The sequence below is a fragment of the Drosophila ficusphila genome, unplaced genomic scaffold, assembly GCF_018152265.1.
Source record: "Drosophila ficusphila isolate 14025-0441.05 unplaced genomic scaffold, ASM1815226v1 contig_127, whole genome shotgun sequence".
Classification (NCBI taxonomy): Eukaryota; Metazoa; Arthropoda; class Insecta; order Diptera; family Drosophilidae; genus Drosophila; species Drosophila ficusphila.
In genome coordinates, this window is record NW_025064016.1 from 2,043,726 (window position 1) to 2,069,637 (window position 25,912).

The 25,912-nt window shown below is 38.7% G+C and overlaps 1 protein-coding gene across 1 annotated transcript in view; it reads left to right on the plus strand.

The window, feature by feature from the left end:
• The first annotated feature begins 2,301 nt into the window (after positions 1 to 2,301).
• Positions 2,302 to 25,912, plus strand: part of LOC108096053 (dual 3',5'-cyclic-AMP and -GMP phosphodiesterase 11) — a 34,445-nt gene continuing 10,834 nt past the window's right edge. The window contains 5 exon segments of the mRNA XM_017197399.2: positions 2,302 to 3,307; positions 20,109 to 20,635; positions 23,592 to 23,671; positions 23,673 to 24,088; positions 25,704 to 25,850. Coding sequence (XP_017052888.1) covers positions 20,437 to 20,635; positions 23,592 to 23,671; positions 23,673 to 24,088; positions 25,704 to 25,850 — 842 coding nt within the window. The 5' untranslated portion in view covers positions 2,302 to 3,307; positions 20,109 to 20,436.

Genomic DNA, 25,912 nt, shown 5'->3' on the forward strand with positions numbered 1-25,912 from the left:
TTGTCACTCAGTCATTCACCCATTCAGCCGGCATTCATTCACTGCTTTTTGCTGGCGGATGTATCTTGTATCTGGGTGTTCAATGTTATCTTAAGGTTTGTTTCGCATTCTTTTTTTTTTTTTTTTGGTTTCTTGGTTTTTTTTATTTTGGTGGGCAATTTCACGGCCCTCATGAAAAGTTTTGCCGGATTCGTGGCTCGAGGGTTTCTCCAACGAACCATTTGAAACGGAGCCGCAATCAATCAGGCAATTAAATTATGTAGGAAATTATAAACGAGTTTCTCGGTAAATCCTCTTGAAAAATATGAAATAATGTTTAATTTCTTCCATTGCAGATTTAACTGGAATGGCATCATCTCCGAACAATGCGGCACCGCCTGTTTTGTGGCGGGCGAGACGTAAAATTGGTAAGTTTTTTCAAATCCGACATTTAATTGCGACCAGATTTATGTGCTAAATATAAGACCAAAAAAAAGGTCAAGGTTCAATGCCATTTTTGCATGCTAAATCGTTTATTATCCTGCCTTCGTAAAACCGGAGGATGGGCTTAAAATCTGTCTTTGTGTTCGAGCCATCAAATATTAACGAGACAAGGCAAGATTTTAAGTAGCGTTAAATTGAAAACTCGAATTCAAAGGGAGGTTATGAATTTTTGAAAGGCTGAGTGTGTCTGCAATTAGTAAATGAATTTTGGATTAAAACAAAAATCAATGCCAATCCGATTTGCATTTGCCAGACTGACGAGATATTTGGGGTCAAGTGGGGATTGGATATTAGTGAACCGAACTTCTGCCGGGCGGAAAACAATCACATAAAGTTTTAATTAATTTCAAACAAACGGCCAAACAAACAGCGGGCCGGCCAAACAAACAAAGCCAACCGACAGAACTAGAGAACTTTGCACAATTTATGGTCGTTGTCGCGTGGCTACCACCACGCCCCTCTGTTTGCCGCCCCGCCCCCTGGATTGGTACAGTAGATCCACTACGCGGAATCTGTTTGCCTTTGTAATGGTAACAAGTAGGAGAAGAGGGAGAAGCAGAAGGCTTTTGCACGCTTTGTCAACACTTTTCAGGAAGCGAAAGTCGCTGATGTCGTCGCTGTCACGCTCCATGTGGTTTATAGGGACGCTCTCTCATTCACACACAAACACATAGACAAGCTCGGGTGCCGTCATTTCCGTTTCCGTTGCCACAAAAAAACACTGGCAAACAAAGGCCAAAACAAAATGAGTGCAAAATGAACTTAAGTTATGAGGAAAAATAGAAAGAGGAGCTGGTCAGGCCAATACGAATTTAGATACTCTTTCAAAATATTTTATGTTATTTATTAGTGAAATGTTAAGCTTGGTGTAAAAAAAAAACAAAGAAAAAAAATTAGTTATAAAAACAAATCAATAAAAATACTTTACACTACTGAGTTCTTTGCTTTTTATTTATCTTTCTTTGGTATTAAAAAATATGACCGATTTTTCGAGGCTTATCTTCATAGAGTACATCTGAGTAGCTTTTGTCATTTTTTTACCGGCTTTATTTGGACTTTGCGTTTACTTTACTTTGTTTTGATTCACGATATTTTCACTCCACTCCAGCTCCGTTAGCCGGCAACTTGGCGATGAGCAAAAGTTTAGTTCCCGACTCAAACGACCCCCAATATCGTAAGTTTTGAGTCCGGAGGGGTTGGAGCTTTTAACTCGACGGAGTTAAAGCTGCGGTGAAGTTTATCGAAAGTTTATCGTGAATAGCTGCAGTCAAAAGCGAACTTTGAGTGAGTTTTGGTTAATATTTCCCCCCTTTTTTGCGGTTACTCGGCTCTTTTTTCTGTTTCTGGTTGGCTCAAAGCCGGTTCTTTTGGCCAACTGACGGAGTGCACACAGATGCGCGATATTTGTATATTTGTGGGCCTTATGTTACTTTCCTTGTCCAACTAACGGTGCATTTTTGGATATAATACAACTCGATTCGATTCGCATCGGATTTTGAGTCATGTCTCATAAGTGGATTTTTTCTGGGGGGAAACAGCTGTTGTCTTTGTTCGATTTAATGCCACCAGAGAATCCAGAGAAAGAAACAATTTTTTATTAACTCCCGCTGCAGATAATAAATGTTTTGTTTCCTTTTTTGGCTGTTTTTGATTAGCTTGTTCTCTTAGTCTTCTTAATTAATTTGAGCTCAGTCGTGCTTATCTGACATAAACAAGTTGGGTAATACAAAAGATTCCATTATGAAACAGAAAACTTCCCCACGAGTTGGCAAAAGTTTTAAGGTGACATAATTAGGTAAGCAAATATTTTACCAACTTTTGTGTTTTAAAAGGGAAACTCAGGTTAAAAAAATCTACCAACTATTAGGAAACTTTTTAACAGTTCTAGCATACAAAAAAATTAAATTTTTTTTCATTTGTTCAGGTTTTTAGGGTTCTTGCCTATAATTAATTACATATTCTATCTGCAGGCAGCGCCAATCAATTACGGCCATGGCCGTTTGAACGTTAACACAAAAAAAAAGGAAAATATATAAAAAAGTCGCACATTTCCCAGGTCACAGAACACAGATACAATTTGTTTTTGCTGATAAGAAATCTGAAAAAAGGAAAAATTTAGCGCTATCAACAAGTTGAATGCGAACGCACCGCAAAGTGAATAAACGCTAAACGAGAGGTGGAGAGCGAGAACCGTAGAAGGAGAAACAGAGAGAGAATAGCAAAAGTTCATTAGTCGCTCGCGATAAACTAAAAACGGCAAATGTAAATAAAAAGCAAAAAACAAAGAAAATCACTCAGATTCACACGCACACTCGCAAGCGTTTTGAGCGCCTTGGCTTTGTTTATTTTAGGCGAACTCGCCGCACTCGTTTTTCGCCGCATCTGGCGTATCTGGCAGCTACGTTCGCCGTTCGGCGTTCGCTTTTCGCCTTAGTATCGCTCAGATATTCAAACCGTTCGGTTCGCTCGGAAAGAGAACGCGCGACAAAAGCGGCCCGAAAATAAATTACATTCAAATACTGCCCACTGGCAACCCAGAAAAATAGGAAATCGATCTGAAAACCATATATAAAAATCGGGCAGAGTTTTGTGCGTGTGTGTGTATGTGCTTGTAAAATAAGAAAACCCCCCAAGAAAATCCCAGAATAAAAAGTACAAAAGTATTCTTTTTGAGATGAGCCAATGAAACGTTTTTTATACGCGATCAACGGTCGCGTGCTCAATTCGCGCGTGTGTGTTTGTGTGCTCGTGTCTGTGTGTCGCCAAGGTGTGAAAATATACATATGTGCTTATACAGATATATCTCAAGCGATACAACGAAAAAGTATCTATATACACAACTGCATAATAGCGGTGCTACAATTAACGCAAGCCAAATAAAAGGCGTAAAATTAAGCACAGCAATTTGAATTTCTAGATCGTCCGCTAAGTGGCTGAGTAAACTAAATGAATTTTGTGATCCAACGATTTTTTTTTCCGCAGAGTATCTCAAAGTGGGAAGTGAGAAAAAAAGATGCATTTTATTTTTTTGCAGCTGATCAGCGGCTCTCTCGATCTCTTCTTACCATGCTAGTGTTGCCAGCCTCACGAAATATTATCCCAGTGTGCTTATCGCCCAGTGTATGTGTTTCGCTATGTTTATTATTTCATATTATTGCGGCGAATTTGCAAAGCGTCCAAGCATGCAAAAAAAATTAAAAACGCTACCCTCGACGAAATTTAAACAATTTTCGAGGTCCCATTTATGTATAGTTATTTGTAATTGAATTGTGCTCGTGGGCCTCTCACTTAAGTTCTTGTGGTTTTTTGAAAATAAAAAAAATGTAGTGGCTCTCTGTTTAATTAATATAAAAAAACACATTTAAATTAAAGTAATTTAATAAAACAAAACATTGTAACATTTTCTCTTTTTGAACCAAAAAAGTTATAATAAATTTGAAGAAACATATTCTTAGCTGTCAAATCCTTAAATTTTTTATAAAAAATATTACCAATATTATCCAGCCGTACAAATAATTCTTGTCATTTCCAAATGTCTACAGGGGTTTTTCCTTTGTTTTGTTTATGTTCCTCTATAAAAATTATTAGACTTATTTATGGTTCAATATAATGTTTGAATTTAACAATTTTGATTTGTGTTGGCCAGTTGGGTCTTAAATTGTTTTTATTTGGCGGAAACTGCGCGTTTTTTGGCCGTTGAGATAAAGAATTCAGAACGAAGAGAGAGCGGGAGAAAGAGAGAGGAGAGTGCGCAGTTTTATAGGCGATAAGCTGTCTGGGCAGCCCTTTACCCCCACCCCCTGTTACCCCAACACCCCCTCACCGACAGACAGGTGCGTTCACCGAGTTCAATTCGCTTTTGTTGTCACTTTGCTTTTATTGTTGTTCTTCTCGCTCTTTTATCAAGAGAACAATACGCACACGGTCGCATATGTTTCCCTTTGCGAGTGTATGGGTGCTTGGCAAGTTTAGTCATTAAAGTCTTTTGCCCGTAGTTGTTGGTTTTGCTGTAACGGAAGTGGCTTTTGTCGCTCCTATGTAGTTGTTGCCTTTTTGACAGTTTCGGGAGCTCAATTTTAAGAAGTTTTTTGATTTTATGAAGGAAAGGTGAACATTTTTAGTTTCAAATAAAAATTCGTATAAAATGTACCTTTTATCTCATAATTATTTCTTATTTTTATATTTGTATGTTTCTCTTTAAAAAGAGTTTGCCACTGAAAAAATTTGTGTACCGGAACTAAAGGCTTTAACCGACCCCACCATTAAAGATTGCTTCGATTCGGATTCGTAATTTATTTGGGACCCAAATTGAGTACGTCTTGTTCCCCGAAAAACCGAATCATGCTAACCAGCTGCACACACACAGACGAATTGGGTATCGCCTCCGCTCAGCGTCCGCTGCTCCGCGTTTCCCACACGACTCGGTTGTTTATGAATGTCATTATCAGAAGGAATTACCATTGTTATCCAGCTAAATCTAGTCATTACTCACTCACGCGTCTTTCCCTCTCGCTCACATCTACGGCAACCTTATCAGTGGGCGAGCGACTCGTGCTTTTGATGCTGATAATACGGACCGACTTGGCTTACCTGTTCCAGTGGGTCGGCGGCCTATCAGTCACATTGAAACGGTGCCGTCACTTGGCCAAAATAATCATTGACTGGTCCTTGTTGTTGACCATTCGGGGGGAATTTCATGATGGAAAAGTGGGAGTATCTTGCGAAACATTTTAGTCAGGATTATGCAATAAAGGACAGCTGGTAATGAGTACCTTACGGATTTAAGGAACTTTCAATAAAAGGTTTCCTTTTCAACCTATTTAATACTACTCTAAAAAAGAAAATCCTCACGCCGTGAAATGACTAAACAATAGTCAGAGAAATCTCCGAAGGTTACCTCCAAAAACTTGATTTATAAGCCTTCTTTAATAATTACACAGTTCTTTACCCAATCACTAGAAAAACCAGTTGGTATTACAAAATTTCAAAATCAAACTTTATGTGATTCCCCCAAAAAAATGATCAACGGTTAAAACTAAACATAAAATTATAATAACCATCATAAAGACGTCATAAATACTTCCAAGAAAGGTCGGGTATTCTTCGAAAGATATAAAGCTAATTTTGGGAGTTGATTATTTACTTTGAACTTTAAGCTCTGACCTAATGAATACTCTACCAATATCAAGTTTTTTAATGACGTTTCCTTGACGCACTTGCGACCAGTTATCCACGATATTATACAAGCCAATGAGCGTGTGTGCGAATATACAATTGAGTATATGATACAATATCAAGTATTCGCCGTGCTGGCCAAATAGGTTCTCCACCTCCTCCAACTCAAGTCTTGCATGGAAGAGGAGAGAGGAGGCGGTGAAATTGACCCAATATAAGTATGGTATATACGAGTACAATATAAAAGATCTCAAGTTGATTGCAATGGCAAAAGTTACACACATATATGGTAATTACGCCCGGATTATTATGGCCAAATGCAGAAGGTGGTCCATGGAGGTTGCTAGCTGGTTTGGCCCGGCTTGGCTCTTGGCTTGGTTATTCGTCTGGCACTTTTAGCTGCATGTGGCTGGCTTCCTGCTGCCCACATTTGGTCGGATTGGGCCTAATGCCGTACTGGCTTGGAGGCCTTCTTCTATGTGGGTTAACCGTTCTTGGAGGAATTCCAATAAAATCGAACAAAAGACAAGGAAAGACACTTTTTTACCTCCTACGTTTGCTATTCACTCAAATCAATAACTTATAAAATTTAAAAGTTTGGTCAAATGTTCAAATATATTCGATATATTTGAAGACTAATAAATATTAATAAAATAAATAAGAATTTGTGAAATTGAATAAATATAGAAAGAGGTTCTTCCTCATTAAAACCCAAATAAATAAGGTCTGAAATATGCACATTTAAAATGCAAATTTAGGCTAAACGAAAAGTATATATTATACATAAATGTTTCGGGGCTTAAATTTATATTAACTTAAGAATTCTATGCCAAAAATTATGTTAATTTCACCATAAAGTATAAAAAAGCTTATCATGTATTTTTTTCAGTTCTTTAAAATAATGAAATCAATAATTGCATTCGACTTGTATGTGTTGATATGAAGACTTCTTTATGGGCATTTTATGTTTATTTATCGCTTCTTTGTCGAGTCTTTGAACCTTTTCTTGGTTCGCTTTTTGTTTGGCACCTTTTGTTGTCCGCTTCACTTTATTTTCCATGTGGTTGTTGCTGTCTCAGCATTTGTTTTGTTTAATTTTTATTGGTGTTATTGTTTTTTTATCGGGGAATGCCAAACAGCTGTTTCGCTCACTTTTCGATTGTTTGAGTCGCTGGCTCTGGAATCTGGCACGTGTCAGCTGGATGAATTCTAGTTGTATCTTCCGTTTTTGATCTTGCGGATACATTTTATTTTCTTTTATTCGCTTCGTGTGGCTGTTGATTTATTTAATTCGCATCTCGTTTATGGTTCGTCAAAGGCTCTGAGCTCGAGTGGGGTTTTTTTCAGTAGGTAGTTTGCTTGCCAAACTCGTTTGAAACCCTCCAAATTTAAATCATGTGCAGTATTTTCAAATTAATTATTTAAATATTCAAATGCCTTCGTTCTTTCGATGGCAAAATTCCAATTCCTTGTTTTTGTGAATGGTAAAAAAAGTGATTTGTTTTGGTTTATCTAAAAAATGCATTATAATGGTACACAATTTAGCAAGAATTTATGTGATTTAAGCTGTAGAGATTGGTTTAAATAAATTTAATGTTTGGCAAAGTAAAATTGGTAATTGGCTTGCTATTAAATTTTTGCACAGCGGCTGTCTTTATAAATTGTTTTTGAAAACACTCAGATTCGTAGCAACGAATTATTATTCCATTTATCAAACGGAATTTTCCCGAAAGCATTATTTTAATTTGCGCTTTAATTGTATGTTTATTTTTTGTGTTCCTTATTTATGTCGCTCATATGATAAAAAATCATGGGACTATGACGAGGAAAAGATTTTATTTTATCTTACACAATTCCCGCAACTCGTAAAATGTCGAAAATATTGCCCGACTTTTCTCTACAAAAGCATTTCACCCGTACTTCTGTTTATACATATGCGCATATATAGCTCATTCGCAGTTCGATGCCTCAAGGCTAGACCTGAAAACATATGTAAACATATTTAACAAGAGTTTTTCCACGTTTGACAGCATTTTCTATTAATTAATGTGACTCAGTTGAATGCATATCTTACTGTTTCTTCGAAAAGAAATTCCCAATTTACATATGCAGGGAAAATGTGTTTTTGGGAAACCCATTTGGAATTGACTCATTTCATAGGCATTTCATCTGGGAGGGGGTGTGTGCTTGCGTCACAATTCGATGGACAAAAGAAAATGTGTGCCAATTGAACGATTTAAAATTCGTATGTATATACACACTTGCGTATATAAAATACGATCGGGAGGAATCGAGGCAGCTGCCCACACACGCAATTTCTGCGAGAGGGGGGCGAAGGTAAGGGGGTAAACTGTCGTCATATTTGCGTTCTCTCAAAGGTACACTTGAAAAGTAAATTGTTTCAAAAAATAAAATAATTTTTTAAAATTATGTTCGGAGCTTTTCTTTGTTTGGCATTTATATTAAGTAATTTAAGATCGCATACTTACAATTCATTTTGTTATTACTGTAGATTTGTCTACTGTATTTTTGCCGGTGTTTAAATATATTCACCGCTCTCTTCGCCAATTCGCCGCAAAGTGAGACGCGCAGCTTTTGCTCATTTCCCCCACGCTTATCACTCGATTCTCAGCGGCTCCCCATATTCCTTCTCTCCCTGTCTCTTTCGGCTTCGAACTCTCCTCTCCTCTCTTTCGGAGTTTAAGAGGTCAAAGAAGAAGGAGCTTTTCCGCAGCACATTAATTAATATGCTTTAATAACGTATATTTTTCTTCGCTTAGCCGCAATTAATCTTCGTTGTGTTTATACAAATCAAACAGATTTAATTAATTTATATCAGGCATATGCTCGGCGGCTCTCCCCTGTTTGTTTTGTTTACCTATGTATGTTTTTGTTTGTCTTTTTTGTTGTTTTCGTGGCGAGCGTGCTGGTGGAAAATTTCCCAACGCTCGGTAAGTGTATGGAATTAAAATTGATTCTAAAACCGCTAGAAAGGGGGGAGGCATATCACTGCAGGTGGGGTTGGCGCCAGCTTAAACGCTTTTGTTGTTCTAGTCAATTGCATTTTTCTCCGTTTGTGTATCTTTTCTATATTGCCTTTTTTTTTTTTAATTACCCAAAGGGGCAATTTGCAATTGTTGTCCGACCGCAGATCTAAGGGTTTGTGGTCGGCAATCAGACCTCTAAGCTTGCTGGAAATCATAGAAATTACAAAGCCGCAAATGAGGTTGTCTAATGTGCAATAGACGAGATACTAGTTTGATTCGGATTACTCAATTAAATGGTGGGAAAAGCAAATGTTATTTTACAGGGAAATACCTAAAATTCGTAATAACTTTAATAATTGAGGATAATAAACAATGCTAATTAAAATAACTTGTTTATTTGTTATCGTTTAAAGTACTTGTATATAAAACAAAGCTCCTTTTGTCTGTCAAAAACATTTTGCAACATAGAGACAAAAGCATCTTTCAAACAAACAAAAATTCTTTATGATCTCGTTAGCCAGCTTATTACCCTTATCAAAAAAAGACGTCAAGAGCATTTGCAGTTGTGCAGGCTTTTCGGACTTCAAAAGAAAAAGAACCAACCTTTCCACCGATGTCAGCTGTTCAGTCAGCTTGCAAAGGGCTTACATTGAATATCGTTTCGAGTTTCCCGATTTCCAAGAAGTCGCAAAAGTTCGCCGGAGTTGCCAATTTGTGCTGTTGCCGTTCCTGTTTCTGTTTACTTATTAATGTGCAATGTCGTGCAATATTTTCATTATGGTATACCATTTTTTTCTTCGATCCGCCCAGGGCTCAGACACAGCCAGGCATCGACTTACAATTTATGCTGCTGATGGGTTAATAACCAACTCAAACCAAGCCGGTATTGACTTGTCATTCTGCCTTGAAATTAATATCGAAGATACATACTCGTGCCCGTGTTTATTTTCAGAGGGTTTCTTTGTTGAACCGGCCAAAGAGTTGAGAAAGTTCCTTCGAAACTGTTGACCCAACTGATATTGATCCTCCGTAGGCGATTCTATTTATTTGATATCTGGCGCAAACCAAACAAACAAGTGGAACTTATATATTCTGAAACTTTTCCAGTCAACGGATTCCCCGCACTAAATCAACAAAATATCAAATAGATATCGTCTATATATTTTTGTTTGGTTTATGGTAACGGGGCATCGAGCACCGGCGATTCCGTATTATTTATTTGCTCGCTTCATTTCCTTGAATTAGACTCCGTGACAATTCCGAAATTCGTTTGTAAAAAAGTTTCCATTAATGAATAATATTTGTAAAGATACTTTTGTTTATTTTCGGTATGTCATCCTCGGACATTTTCAGATCAAAGTCAAGCGATAAATGCGAGTAAACAAACAATGTCGCAGACGCTACGTAATGTCTGATCAGCTGCTAATTAACACTTGATTAACACTATTGGACAGTTGTCATATCGTGGATCAAAGGGAAATCATATATGTACATATATATCTCATTTTTAATAAAGAGATACTTTGAGTGTTGGCATAGGTTCAGGTTTGCTTTAAAGGTCAAAGGAATTTAATATACTATTTACCTACCCCCGTGCTAAATGCTTATATGATGAGTGGAAAAAACCTTTTAACTTTTTATGGCGTAGTACATTTTAATGGACACATTTGCGACTTAAAAAAATAGATTCTCCTCGAATTTCCATCACTTTCCCCCTTTGTTATCTGATACTGTTTCAAACCAATACTTAGCCAAATTATCTTTTGGCCCAGAACTTACCTTACCCACTCATAAGAATTCGGCCTCCGTTTCTCGATGCTCGCCAGCTGGCAAACGTTCAAAATTGCCCAACAAAATTTCCATTTATAAAATTAATTACTTCGCTGCAGATAACATTTTTTACAAATCATAAAAAAATCATCCGAAAAGTTTTTCAATTTATTTCAACTGTATTTAGCTTTGGGCCAAAGTTAAAAGCCAAAATGAGAGACGAGAGAAGATCGTGTGCAAAGTGATTAGATTCTCACACTTTGGTGAAAAAGCGTTGCTAACAATTTTCACATATTGCTAATTGTTGAATTCGATTATGCAGCGTGATTTTTACTCGTTTTTGATTGATATTGACGTCAATTTTGTTAGAATCGATGACGTTTGTATATAGTGAAAGCCATTGGTCATAATCCGAATCATTCATACATTCAAGCAAAAACAATTTGTCACCGATGACACAAATTTAGCAGCATGAGTAACTTCCACTCATGTTATTGTTTACCTGGGTAATTAGTATTTTATTTTTCTTGCCTTTTCCATTGATGATTGCTTTTGACAGATTTTCATTGACGGCCGGTTCGGTTTTTGTTTTCGAAAACGACTTCAACCTTTAACTGTCTGTCCGCTCACCTCTGCTGATGGGTTCTGAGGTCTTCGGTTTTGGTTGGGTTGATTGCACGCGCTGATGGCCAGCGAAGTCAGCAGGACGTCGAGGTGTGGCCAAAATGGCCACTGCGGTCAAGGAAAACCATAGAGAATTTCCTGGGAAAATTGCTTCAGATGTGCTTAGGTTTCACTGAATCGAAACAAGTGAGAGGTTGTAAGTAGTTGTAAAGTGGCTGAACTTAAGTTTAGTTGCTTTTACCTCAAGGTTATTTTTAGGTACTAGAAAATAAAAGGAAAAGAATACAAAGGCTTTAAAGAACATTTATTTTAACATTTTCTTTAAAGAAAAAACCAATTTATTCAAAATCTCATAAGCCATATTGCGTATACGCCGCGTATAATTAAAATCTCATTTAAAATGTCGCTCAGTTTTAAATATTAATTCTTTTGCGCTAATTGGACTGCGAACATGTTCCCATCTAGATTAATAAATCACGTTCATAATTGTTGTACTTTAATGAGAAATTATTTTCGCATGATTGATTTTCTGGTTCATTGTTTTGCGTGCCTTGCAAAGATTTTGTGCATTTTACGACTTGACATCTGCAGAATTTGCACCTATTAAAATGAGATTCATAATTCATGTATGCAGACTGCAGAAATAGCAAAAAAAAAATTAGCAATTAATTTGACAGATTAATTAAAAATCTTCGCTGCGAGGGAGGAGTTGATTGCCAAAGGGGGAGGGGAATGGAGGTGGGGTGTGGGAGTTAACGGCTGTGCGTGAGTGTGTGTGCAATCAGCCGGTTAATTGAACTGCACCCAGTCGAGCTCAGACACTCGTACACACAATAAGCACACACTCCTCGAAGGCAAATGCAATTGAGGAGGGGCGCAAGCTGAAATAAAAACGAGTAAAGAAGCCGAGGTTCAAACAGACCAGACTTATATACTCTTTAAGCTATATAAAATGGTAAAAATTAATAAATTTAGTTGATAATTGTAATATATAGTATTAATATTATTAAACATATTCATCTTAAGAACATTTTGCTTGAATAATATTCTTTGATTGCCTAGCAAAATGCTTTTTGATTTCAGCTAGATTTGGCATGCTAGCCAACTATCGTTTGATAAATTGCCAAGTTCAATGCTGTGACAAATATTAATTTATTCTCCTTTGAGTATAGAAAATGTTTATTATATATTTTAATTGTGCTGCCTTATTAATACCAATTATAAGCCCTTTGTTGCCAACTTTTGTGTAAAGTTGTAGTACCTTTTTGCACGGCATTTTGACGGCTCCTCGCTGGCGACTCGTTTGCCTGTGAAGGCGGGACGAGACCAGGTCCAAGAGTCAGTCACAGAAATTGCCTCAGCTGGCGTCGCACTGTTGTTGCTGTTTGGCAATTATAAGTGCAACAACAACTACAATAACAGCAACAACTAAGACAGCGGCAGCAACAATAGCTGCTGCTAGAAAACATATTATTTTCTTGTTATTGTCTTGGCGCTGGCAGCACTGAACGCCGAATGAATGAACGACTGACTGAGCGAACGACTAACTGAATGAATGAGTATTTGAAAAAAAGTCCAAAGAAATGACACGATAATCAAACAGCAGCAGCAGCAACAGCAAAAGCAGCAGAAACTCCTGATAGTCTTTGACTTTTGCCAACACTCTTTGCTCGGTGCGTCGATTTTTACGTTTAGTTTCTTTTCGCATTTCGCATTTCCATTGGCCGTTTTGTCTTTCGCCGTTTCATTTCTGTCCCATTGACGCGCGAGGGGTTCATTGACTGTTTTGTTGATTTTTATGGTCGGATTGCTGGAAAATCTAATGTATGTGCATGGCATCAACTCGCATTTAGTGCAGGCGAAAGCGCCATCGCCAGCTGGTGGGGTTAATGTTTCTGGTAGGGTTAATGTTCCTGCTGATTCTTGCGAATCGTGTTCTTTTCTTCTTCCATATCGTACAAAAGTATTTAATTTCTAATTTGAAGAAATAATTTAATTTAATACAGGACTAAGGCTTTACGTCTTGGAAATAAATGTAGTTAGCAAGCAATGTTGTTGCTATTCACTCTCATGAATGAGATTAAATTGTATTAACATACTTTAACATCCCTTGTAATATTTTGCATACCCTGGTTGTGATTTCACTATTCACTGCTTTAGTTTTGCTTTTACTGTTTTCACTTAATAGTCTGTAAAGGGAACTGAAAGGTTGAATAGGATTTCATAATTTTCAAGGAAATGTTGTTGATTTTTCCCTCTTGTTCTGTGTAATAAAAAGGGAAAACAATTTCCCCGAACTGAACAGGTAAAAGTGGTCCCTTGAACGGCCAATTCTGTTCAAATAACAACTTTCTTAGAATTTCGCTTCCGAAAATGAAATTCGAAATTGAAATTGCCCTTACGTACATTTTTGCAGTAACAACTTTAATTGCTGTTGTTGCTTTTGTGGTTAAAGCAACTATTGCTGTTGTTGCAGCTGTTCTGTGTTTATTTGCATATGTGGCTGATGTTATTTTCGTTACCTGTGTGTGTGTGTGTGTGTAAACCAATATTTTTCTTGTCATGTTTCAAAGTACTGTGGTCAGTGCTGATTTTGGCCATTGCAACTGTTTTAGTCGTGCGGTTTTGTCGCTGCTGCTCCTCTTGCAGTCCAAGTCACGTTTAATTGCTGGCAAAAAGTGCGACCGAAGACAGCTTTAAGTCCTCTCGGCCTGGCCAACTCGAGTCGCCGCTTCAGGTGCATCCACTTGCCGCCTCTTCGGAGGCATGCAGCCGTGTGTGCTTGTGCTTTTGCCGCACGGTATGCAACGTTTGCTGAGCGATGGCCAAAAGTGCGGAGAGCAGGCAACAGAAGGCAACGGGCCAGAAAACCTCCAGCAGCAACAGCAGCATCAGATCAACAGCAGCCTCCACTTTATCTTCCAACCTTGACTGGTGCAAAACTATTTTGTCTTAATTAGAACTGCCGTCACTTCTACCAGTTCTACGGACTTTCCTCTTGACGTCATGCAAATGCAAATGCAACAGCAACATCAACAGCAGCAACAGCAGCAAAAACCAGATTTTCCCTGTGGTCAACCATTATTGTTTCGGCTAATTTTAGCCGACAAACAAAAGCGTTGAACTTGCTTTGTTTCCTCGGTGGCAAGTTGGTAAATTTCCACACCGAAAATAGAGTGTTTACTTAGCTCTAACCAAGTTGACTAATTGACCATGGCCAAAAAAAGAAGTCCAACCACAGGAAACAGTCGTCGGACTTAAGACCTTTCCATCCACTTGATTTCAGTTTATTTGGTTTGGTGTGTTTTTGCCCCATTCATAATTTAGCAAGGTTTCGGGTTGTGTCTCATAAAGTTTTTATTTTTAGTTATTTATTGTCAGGTAAATTAATTAATGATTTTCCAGTTGAAATTGTTCAAATATTTGATCAATGAATGCGTGGCTGGAAACAGGCAAAATTATATGGTGGATATTTCAAGTGGTTGCGAACGAAAGATAATGGTGGAGTGCCACCATAAGGAAGTGATGTGTCATGAGATTAGGGGTGTAGCTATGGGGGTCTATATAAATTATATAGATACATTTAGGGTACTGACACTTGAAGTGAGTTTGCAAATATGATTAAACTTGTAGAGGAAGTCGTATCTTTTTCAGTGCAAATTAAATTTGCAATAATGCAGGTTTTCTTTTATGCAAAAGCAGAGAATATTTTTTTCTTCCACAAATAATATTCTCATATTCGAGGACAACTATAATCCCCATGGCGTATACTTGATTTTCCTTTTTCTCATTTTTTCCTCGCCATTTGACTGCTTGGCAGATGAAAATAGTTTCATCAAAATCTCAAATGGAGCATTTAAATTCTTGGCAAAGCTTTGACTTCCTGCTGCATGGCAGAGCACGCAGAGATTGGCCACCTCGTCCCTTCACGACCCCGCCCCTTTTTGGCCACCGAAAAACACACCCGCCCCTTTCGATAGACTGACAAACAAACAAACTAATTTCGCCCCGCTTAGTCATGCTGCACCATGTTGTACTGGACTGGACATGGCTCTCTGGCTCCCTGGGAATTTGGGAGTGGGCTTTTGGCCTGGCCAGGAGGCAGTCGAGTGGCTGTGGAATTGGGAACATTCCGGCGACAAGCGCAATCAGCGCAATAGCACTGGAGCACAAGCAGAAGAACAAGGCAGTCGCTGGCAGGCTCCGGATATTTGACCTTCATTGAGGGATGCACTGCGGGAATTTATAGGATACTTTTAAAAGAAAATAAAAGCCATTTACGGAAAACCCTATTCTGAAAAAGGTTGAACACTCTAGAGAATTTCAAGAAATAGAGAATTTCTAGAAGAGAATTTCTAGAAGAAATTCAAAATAAAGTTATTAAAGAAAACATATTTTAAAAGAACCTTTAACTCTCTAGAAAATTCTATACCTTTTCCTGAATAACTCTAAAGCTTGTTAGTAATTTCTCTCCGTGTAGCGTTCATTTAGGGGTTGAGACTGGATGCGGTCGCTTGGATAGTCAAGGCACGTTTGTCATTGGTAATTTCGAGCATGTCATAATGATAACTCAAACAAACGGGCCAACATATGCACGAGTATGGGGTGAAGGCAGAAGGAGATGCAAAGAGCCAAATGTTTGTTTATAATTTATTTTTAGACCAAAAGTCCTGACCTCTTCCAGCGAACTCAGCTATTAGGCTAAGACCTGTGCAAGTCCTTAGCCTCACGTAGCTCACTTCAAGTAATTGATAAAAGGAAAACCGATGGGGAAAAATAAAAGGAGGAGCCACCGCCACCAGTCGGCAAAAAACAATTCCTCGGGCTGTGGCCGGAAAATGAAATTAAATTCCTGGAAAAGTAACTTTGAAGTGGTGCCGTTCGGCCAACAAATTGTCATACACCGTTCAGCAATATATTTTTATTAAAAAATCTTACATAATCCGCTCCAGTTCCAAGGGGTAAAAGCAGAAGCAGAAAGACGAGGCTGTGTAATAAGTTAGCCGCAAAAGAGATTTATGATGGGAACTAACTGGCGACGCCTTTTGCTCGCGCATACAATTTCAATATTTCTTCATCAGTCTTAACAAAGTGAAGGAGGAAAAGGCGTCTGGGGTTTCTCTTAGCCAGTGGAAGTAAATTGAAAATCTTGCTCAAGTAGCTGACAGCATTTTGTAGCTGGCTTCTCCTGCTTCGTTTCCCTTTTTTTTTTTTTTTTTGTGTCTGCGGATGCGTTCAAATTGGAAATGCGATACGCAGCAAAAAGCTTGGGGAGTTGGCACGGCACGAGAGAATAGAAAGTCGCTCATACGCCCCGTGGTCGGCTGGTCTTTAATGTTTCGCTTAGCCATTAAACGCGAGTGGCAAATAAATAACACTTGCATTCGCGTCATAAAAGCTGACTTTAATTAAAGTCATTCGCTCGAACAGCATGCAATTAGATAGTAACTCCCACATTTCTCCCATTTGCCATCGAAAATACGTGTGGCTTAATAAATTGCTTTAACACCGCACAAAATTCAGTTCGGAAATCAATAAAAAGAGGAAAACAAGTTTTCAAATTGAGTTGGCTTTAATATGATTTTGGTAAATTTCCTTCGCAAATAGTTTGTGTTTTACCATTGAAATTCCATGAAAATTGTATAACTTTATATCTCATTATAAAGTCATAGCAATAAAATTGAATTAAACATTTCCCAGTTGTTTGCAATTAAATTGTGATATGTTAAATATGTTTTTAACTATTTCCATGCTCTTTTCGTGAATGCTAACTATTTTATTTGACTGCGGCGTAATAGTTGATCCCACCAGTTGTATAATATTAATGCCTTGCCATATTCGCCCCTCAAAGCTTGCCTTTTGCCGGCAGACAAATGAAAATCGTTTATGGCTGCCATTTGGATAACTTTTTTCCTCTCGGTGACCTTGAGTCCATGCATGAATACGCGTAGTTACAATATGCATACGTTCATATACAAATAAACTGCGTATATTAAAATATTGACTGCCAATAATAAATTGAGCAATAAAGCGCATATGTGGTCATATATACTATATATACTTTATATTTTTGCGAGTTTCAATTGCTCTACAGTTGAATTCTGTTTCCTTTAAATTCGTATCCCTTAATTTTAATCTAAGTGAGGTAGCAAAAATTTAAGTTTATCAGTTAGCTGCCTATTTTGTTGATAAGTTATCAAACATGTGTGAAACTTGAGCTCACCAAGTGCGTGGGGGTGGCTTCCTCCCCCCTCGATTTTCCCCCTACTCGTTCGCTGCTTACCAAGCTGATAATATAATTGAATACACGAGCCACATGTGATAATGAGATTTATTTATTTATTCAATTTAAAATGCCAGGGCTCACTCTTTGCGCTCTCGCACTCTTTGTTTTTCGCGTTATGTGGGACAAGTAACATAATTCACAGGCAAATGCTAAAAAGAATAATATTTTAGCATTTCCCCCTGCTATGGTGTTTATCCATTTCTTTGGTCAGCAACAGGTTATTGATCCAGGCTGGCAATTTAAGCTGAATGCAAATAGCATTTCGGTTGGTCCTTTTTGCCCAAGTCCGGTCCTTCACTAATCGACGTTGGCTATTTCATGACGCGCCAACGCCGCCGCCACCGCCGCCGCCTAATGGTAGTTTTTCCCGCCTCATCCAGCTTTTCCGCCCCTCGATGGCTTACGCCATCTTGCCCCGCTCTTATTTGCACCAACAACCAACACGAACAGAAAACACGAACACAAATGGAAACGGGGAAAATACAGATAGCCGGCGACGGGTACACAGACACCGATAAACACGTAGATATATATAGTATATGGCTTTGTTATCTGTTATCTGGCCCGCCTTTTGTGCCACTATCAACGGTGTCAGCCAAATGCAGACCAAGCCGAATTGAGTTTCGCACAAATGGTGCACCTAAAAAAAATTAAATCAAAATGATATTCAAAAAAATTAAAGAAATTTGATGTTAGTGTTATTTTGTACATTTATATTTATAACTTATAATATTTGTAGATTGTGTATTACTTAAAGATAAAAATGATTATTTATTTAAAACTTATATTAACAGAAATCTAAACATTATTCAACTAACTCTAACTAAGTCAATTTTATTTTTGAAAACAAACCAACCTTCTAATAAATGGAAAATGTTGTGTTATTTTTTTTTGTGTGTATGGCGTGCGCCGTTAATGAACATCGTTTGCTTATCCAGACTGACCCCCACAATTCCCCTCCCCCCTCTTTTCATCAGAAAGCCTTTACCTATGCTATTGACATAATGTAAGCCACCGAAGTCTGTTTCTGCGAGAGTACTTTTTGTTTCCCATTCGCTCCCTTGCTCTCGTTGGCATAAAAATAGTTTTAGTCACTTTTTTTTTGTTTAGTCCTCTCTCTCTCCTTTGGCTACCAGTTGCTAGGTGTACAAAGATAGAAATGCAAAACGGATGGCGAAAAATAAGGAGAAGCCGCAACGGTGCGTATGGTTGATGGAGAGGCAACACTGCGTATGAGCAATGTAGCTTATGAATTTGATCAGAACAAGCTTTAATTTACTATTGAAGCATCAAAGGATTTCAATAGTATGCAATAAAGCAATGCTTACAATGAAATTTATTGGGAATGGATTTTTGTAATATCATTTCTTTTCTTTTTATGATTTATTCTTTAACAAATGTTTTTCCCAGTATATGCTAATATCCTCAAAGCAGTGTCAGGAAAATCAACAGTTTGAACACTCAAATGCAATTTGGCCTGTCAGCAATTTACTTGCAGTTTTTTTCATTGTCTATTCAAATGCCAACAAAAGAAGAAGTGAAACTATGTATTCAGTTGCAAGTGCTGCAGTTCTTTCACACCCTTCACTTCACAGCTGCCAAACGCATCATGATGGTTTTTCATTGTTGCAAAACGGAAATTAAATCATTTCCGCTGTCAACTATCGCTGGCCCTTGTCATGCAACAGCTGTCATATGAAAGAGTCATGAAAACTACGTGAGCGATTGAAACCAAATCGGTGAAGATATACTCAAGTTCTCGTGGCAAGTTGCTGTCACAAAAATGCAACACCACAATTGTCAAACTATCTAAAATTGAATGTTTACGGAGGAAGAGTTGCAATATGAGAAAATGATAGAAAAATGATGGTGAAAAGCGAATGAAAAGTGGGAGGCTAAAAGTAGACAAATATGGAATTCAATGTCAACTTAATACAACATTTTCATAAATAAATATAAATGTAAAATTGTGTGGAAACGTTCTTCAATTTTAAAACATTTGTTTCAAGGTACATAAAATATTTTTTATTAGCATATTAAAGAAATATTCAAACCGACAAGCTGCATGAATTTATTTCATTTCCACCCCTTGTACAAATACTTGTGATTAAAAGTACTTTTGACACAAACATTGCAAGGATAATGAATACATTTTCGCTCGCAAATTAAATGGAATCCAAAGTGCTTTTTTCAATTACTTAATAAATACCTATTCGCAATTAAAATCTGCTTGACCGCAGGCCACAACAATCCTTTCAGAGCATTCCCGGCCATTTATCCTCTTTATCCTCCACTCTCGTCGCATTTTCCCCTACCATTGTTTGCCATTGGCTTTTGAGTATTGTTGACGTTTTCAGCGATGGCAGGCGCTTTGGTCATGTTTATTTTACTTTACTGTTATTTTACTATGGCCTACGTGTGTTTGGTGTTGGTGCACCGTCGTCCCTTTTTCCTCGCATCTCGAATTTCCCGTGACATTTCGGAGTCTTGTTTGTTCACCAATTGGCGGCCTGTCTGTCGACCTCCCCTCGTCTCAGCCACTCAACTGTTGGCGACCCCGAAAGCGTTAATTGAATTGCCTCTCTCCATCGCAACACATGGGAAAACGTCAGCGTTAAGCTTTAATAACTGCCAGGGGAAAATAAGATAAAACTGAAGGGTAGCCAGGAAGCTCTCGAGTTACTCTGCGGGAATAGTTGGGCACAAAAACTTTTGGTCTACAAAGTTTACGCCGAGCACGGGCATAAACATAAATAAATATATTCAAAACAAAACTTCAACAGGTCTCGACGAAACTTTTCCCTCTCGCTAACTAAATAATTGACAAGGCAAATAAGTTATTATGAAAGTGAAACAGAGTGAAAACAAAAGCAAGAGCGATCGCAACCAAAGTGTGCAAATTAATCCAAAATTCGACAATTTCAATTGGCTGACAACAACCTGCGGCCTTTTGGCGGCAGTAAAATCAACAAAATTGATTCCACAACAGCAACAACAACTTCAACAGCAGCCAAGAAATACAATTTACGTTACGCAGCGGAGTTGCTCAAGTTTGACAAAATTCAATTCATTAAAACGGAGGGTTTAACATTTGCATTGCTGGCGGGCCCCATGGGCCAAGCGGCAAGTATGTGTCGATTTCGTGGTTGTCGCTACAAAAACAAAACCAAAAGCAGCAAGCAACATCAGCAGCAGCAACAGCAACAGCAACAGCAACAACAACAACTACAGTATCAGCAACAACAACAACAAACACCCACCCATAGTCCTCAGATTCAACATCATTCTGAGATAATACCAGCTACAACAGGTGAGAAAAGTGGCCAAGAAAGAAAAGTTTTTGTTCGGTATTTGCATAAATATTTTGTCACACAAACTTCAGGGCAAACAAAACCAACAGAAAACAGAAAAGAGCAAAGAGACCAAGGAACCGAAAGAATCGAAAGAACAACAGTGCTTATTTCATACCCAGAAGCTTTTCCTCTTTTCCTATTTTCCCCAACCGACTTCCGTTTTTCCGCCTTTCAGCTGCACACAACATCGATCCGAGTGGCAGCAAAAAATGGTTCTCTTTTGCACATTTGCCAACTTTCAATTTGCATTTGGCTGCACTCAAAAGCAACAATGCCATTTACACACTGCTTCGTGTATGCAAGCGAGTGAATGCAGATATATGGTGTTGTAAGGCCGAATAATACCCTATTTTATTGGGATGCTGTCGAATATTTGAATTCTGGTGGTTATTATTAATAGTGAAAACCAATCACTTATAATCTTAATCCTATTTTATATACTTGCTTAACTTTATATCCAATATAATATGTTAAGCACTTGTTGACTGTGAACATTAAATAAACATAAATCAACCCTTATGAAAATAAAATGAAAACGCCTCAGTTAAGCCAACAAAATATAATACAAAAATCCTTCACAATCGCAGCGCACAATGCTTATCAAATTAATGCCAACCCCAAAGAGTATTAAATTTGTTATCGTATCTCAGCCAACTCTTGATCCTTGCCTTTGCCTGCTAAAAGTAAAATTCCATTACAAATGTTGTATAAAAATTTGCCATTCGCCTGACTCACATGAAGGGGAGAAGAAAGAGGGGGGTTTCAGGGGGGAAAGGGAATTGGAAGGGGCACAAGTAGGTTGGAGGGGCCATATGAATGTCTTACATAAAGCTGACGCATCAAACCGCAGCTAAGTGTTGGCGGCAGCGGGGAAAGTGGGAAAACTGGTGGGTGGTAGTGGGTGGTGGGTGGCACAAACACCTCCCACACGACTCTGTCAACTTGTCATTTGACTTCGAGTGCAGGAAATAGCCAAAGGAATTCAGAAGAGTGGCGGGCGGCAGTGGAGTGGAGTGAGAAGAAAAGTGCCTGTGCTCTGTGCCAAATGTTTTGCAGCAGCTTAAGCATGTTGCATGTTGGATGTGTGCAAGGCAAATGCAGCTTAAAAGATTAAATTCCCACCCCCTCTCACAAAAGGGTGCACAACATGGCATCATGGCATGTGTGTGTGTGCTACTCTATCCTTGCTATATAAATTCCCCATTGCAACACTAAGTAGACGACTTCAAACTTATTGGCAAGCTTAAAAGCAAAAGACCAACGAAAAGTATCTGGAACTCGAGAGCGGGAAGCCTCCCAGATGCTTAACATGGAAATTTATGTCTGCACAGGGAAATTGCTAAGGATACAAATCATGGGGGAAAAGCTGAAATTAATACTAGAGTGAATATTAAATGGCAAAGCGAAAGTGGCCGCGGGAAAAGTATGATCAAATAAATTCCAATAAAACTTTGACTGCCATAAACTCCAATAAATTTTATAATGGAAAATATCTTTTAAGGCAAACTTAACTTATAAAGAACTCTTTATGAAAAATGTGTATACTAAAGTTTAGCACTTGAATTTCTTTATTTTAAACCTAAAAGCAAACACAGCACAAATGCTTCCTTATTTACTTTTCCTAGAAATTGAATACTCTTAACGTAATCAAGCAAACCGAATATCCTTGGATTCCTTTATATACCGGCTTAACCCGAAACTCAAATTGTCAAGCGTCAGGAACAAGTTGTTTGTTTATTTCTTTTGTGTGAGTCGAAAAGCAGCACATAAATCATATTTTCTACAGAATAAATAAGTCAGATACAAACAACAAAGCAGCAAAATGGGGAGAGGATGAGGGGAAAAAGGACCTCTTTCGCATCCTTGAGACACTCGTCAGTGGGTTACTCGTTGTCGTATTTATATCTATTTTTAGCACTTAATCAGGCGCTCAATGCTGCCATTAGAGACGCCAGCCACTCCCTCGAAAGCACATACGGAGTCAATATTTCACGGAAATTGCCAATATTTCCGGTTAATGTTAACTGAAACACTTTGGGGGCCTCCAACTGTCAATGTTATTTATTGCGTTGCGTATACGCCGCGTTCGCCATGTGAGCACTTGCAGCAGCTGTCTGTGTGTGTGTGTGTGTGTGTGTCTGTGTGCGTGTTAAAGTCTTTGCGAATTCCCTTAGAACTCGCTTTTTGACACTTAATTGCTCAAGGAGGAACCGAGACAGCAGCGAATTGATGAGCTGAAAAAGCAATTGAACAAATTTATGTGATTTGCACTCACAACCAAATTGTGGAAATTGAAAAGAAGAGAGCGAAAAAGCTGCAAAAAAGAAAGCCATGTCAGAATGTAGGAGGCGTTGGGGAGGGGCTTTTGTCGGGGGGCGTGGTCACGGTCACGTGCCGAGTGTGACTTCCCCTAAAGGATATGACCCATTTGCAATGTAAATGCTGCATGAAGCGCGAGAGAAATGGCAGAATGCTCATAAAAGTGTCAACACATGCAGCAGGCAAATTACACACTTGGCTTCAATTTGATGTTAAAAAAAGCGCTAAAGCCACAACAAATAAGAATGTTTTTTGTTTAAAGGAAAAAAAAATGCTGTTTAAATATTTAAGGTTCATAGGAACTATTTGAAAAAAGCATTCTGCATTTAAATGGGCATTTAATAGCTTTTCTTAAGTATTGTATTTATTAACTGATGCAAGAACTTTTAATAAATTGTTTGTATTTAATATGTACATATATCCTTAAAATAAATCTTTTGTTACCAGTATTCTTTCTTCAAATGTACAATTTTATTACGCCTGTGTAAAAATAGAAAACATGTCAGAAGCACACACTCGTAAATCGCAGCGAATTTAAAATGCTCACAAAACGAATTAAATATTTATATTTCCATTACTCCTTCCCCGTTGCAGGCCTGCATCTGCGGAGCATCGAGGAGCCAGCGACGACGCCGCTCCAGTTCCAGACCGCTGGCAGGATGAACGCGGAGCAGGGGGGGCACGGGGTACGGCGGCTACGGAACCAGCGAGCACTCGCTGCTCATCGCCACGCGCCACGCCGGTGTCCCCCTGCCCCTCGCCCAGCAGCAGCCACTCCCCGCCCACTATCAGACGGCCAACCACATTGGCGCCGCCCCCGCCACCTCCTCCTCCGCCTCCTCCAACGGAGGATCCTCCTCCTCCGCCGGCGGACTGCAGTCGCAGTCGGTGTTCCCGCCGCAGCATCCGCAGCAAACGCAGCAGCAGCAGCAGTATCAGGTGCAACAGCCGTACAACCAGTACCAGTACCAGCACCACTACCACCACCAGCCCACGTCGCCACAGCACCACCGGCCCTACGATCCGGAGCACGCCAGGATGGAGGCCTGGCTGGACGAGAATCAGGAATTTGTACAGGATTATTTTATAAGGTGAGTTCAGATTTTGCCAACTAAGATTGTAGTAACTGTGGGCAGATAAAAAATGAAACAGGAAACTTTACGAAGAATGTGGTTTATGTACTGAATAATAAAACAAAAAAATAATAATAATAAATAATAATAATAAATAATAATAATAAATAATAATAATAAAAATAATATAGGGCAAAAACGATTCCTTTTTGGGTTCCATAAACAAATTGTTTTGCTTATTAAATTCTTTGCCATAAAATAATTTTCGACCCCAACTTTAAACCCAACCATTTCGAATGAAAGGGGTAACCCGTCACCATCCCGAATCGCCAATCAATAGCTAGCTCCCTTATTAGCCAAGACAGGCTGGAAACTAACCGAATCCTTGTAGAGACATAAATTGCATCTGCCGACAAGCGTTTGCGATGAACCCATCGAGCCAATAATCTATTTTGCCCATCGAGCGGATAAATTCTTAAATTTGAAACTGCATTGTCAGTTGACCCTGTCGAATGGCAAACAGTCGGCCATATTTATGGGCGGGTGTGGTGATTGCGGGGATTTGCTTTTGGCCATAGGCGGGGACAGCTCGTTTCCGCTATAAACCGGAAATTGCCTTTGCCACACAGCAGGACATCTAGGCCAGGCCGGCAGCAAAAGCGGGTTAAAGGGACGTCCGTTGTCTATGACACATAATAAAAATCACTAACAACTAAAAGCATAAATTGGGCTTTATTTTCATGGTCGAGCAGGCCAACGTCCGCATTTCGTTTCGTCCTCGGCTTCATGGCTCCTCTGCTTTTTTCGCCTGCGGGGCGGTCATTAAACGAGGCTGAAAAAGGCTTCATTCCGTTGTGTGTGTGTGTGAGTGTGTGTTTGTACTTTGCATAAGAATATGCCGCATGTCCTAAACAGTTTAACCATTTTACTGGCCCATATCGTCGGTCTTTCATGTTCCCTTTCAAAAAAAAAAAGTTGCAAGTCTGTGTCATCAAAAGAACAAAATGTAATCTGCAAGCTTTAAAAATAAATTTAAATGCAATCATTCTGTTTTTTGTACTTAAATTAATTCAACTGATTAGTCAGTTAAATGTTAAATTCATAATTTGCAGCATAATTTATGTACATAATAATTTGCTTATAATTTATGTGACAATCAAATCAAAATCTTGATAATCACAAATATATTGAAAATTGTGTTGACCATATTTATGATTTTAAACTTAAACATTTTATTTTATCAGTTCCTGTTATTAATTAATTTAATAAATACACTGATAGAATGCTTAAATATTCGACTCTTTTATCCTTTATTCTTCCCCACTCGACTTTCCAAAGAGTTGTGCGCTGTGATTGCTCGTTGTTTGTTGGGGTTTGCTGTTGGTTTTATGCCAAAAGCGCGTGCCCCATAAGGACACATGGTGTGGCAGAGAGCAGGAGCATCCGATGTGGGGCAGCCTCGCCGCCTGAATATTTATGAGTTGGCATTTTATTAGAGAAATTTATGCGGCACATGCATATAGAACGCGTCGCCCAATGCGTCAGTCGACCATCGGCGATTCATTTGCGATTTTTTAATAAGATTTTAATGTGTTTACTAACTGAATTTTTGGCCTTATTTCCCTTCCCGCAGGAAAGCCACACGTCAGACGGTGGACGCCTGGCTGGTCTCACATGCCACCTCCGCGGGCAACGACGTGGTCAGCAGCACCTCCCCCACCCACCCCAATGGGCAGACCTCCTCCTCGAGGGGCGGATCCGGAGCCACCACACCAGTGCGGTAAGCAGTCAAATCGGGGTTGATCCGATTTAATATTGAAAGTAATTTGTCTGGTTTAATGC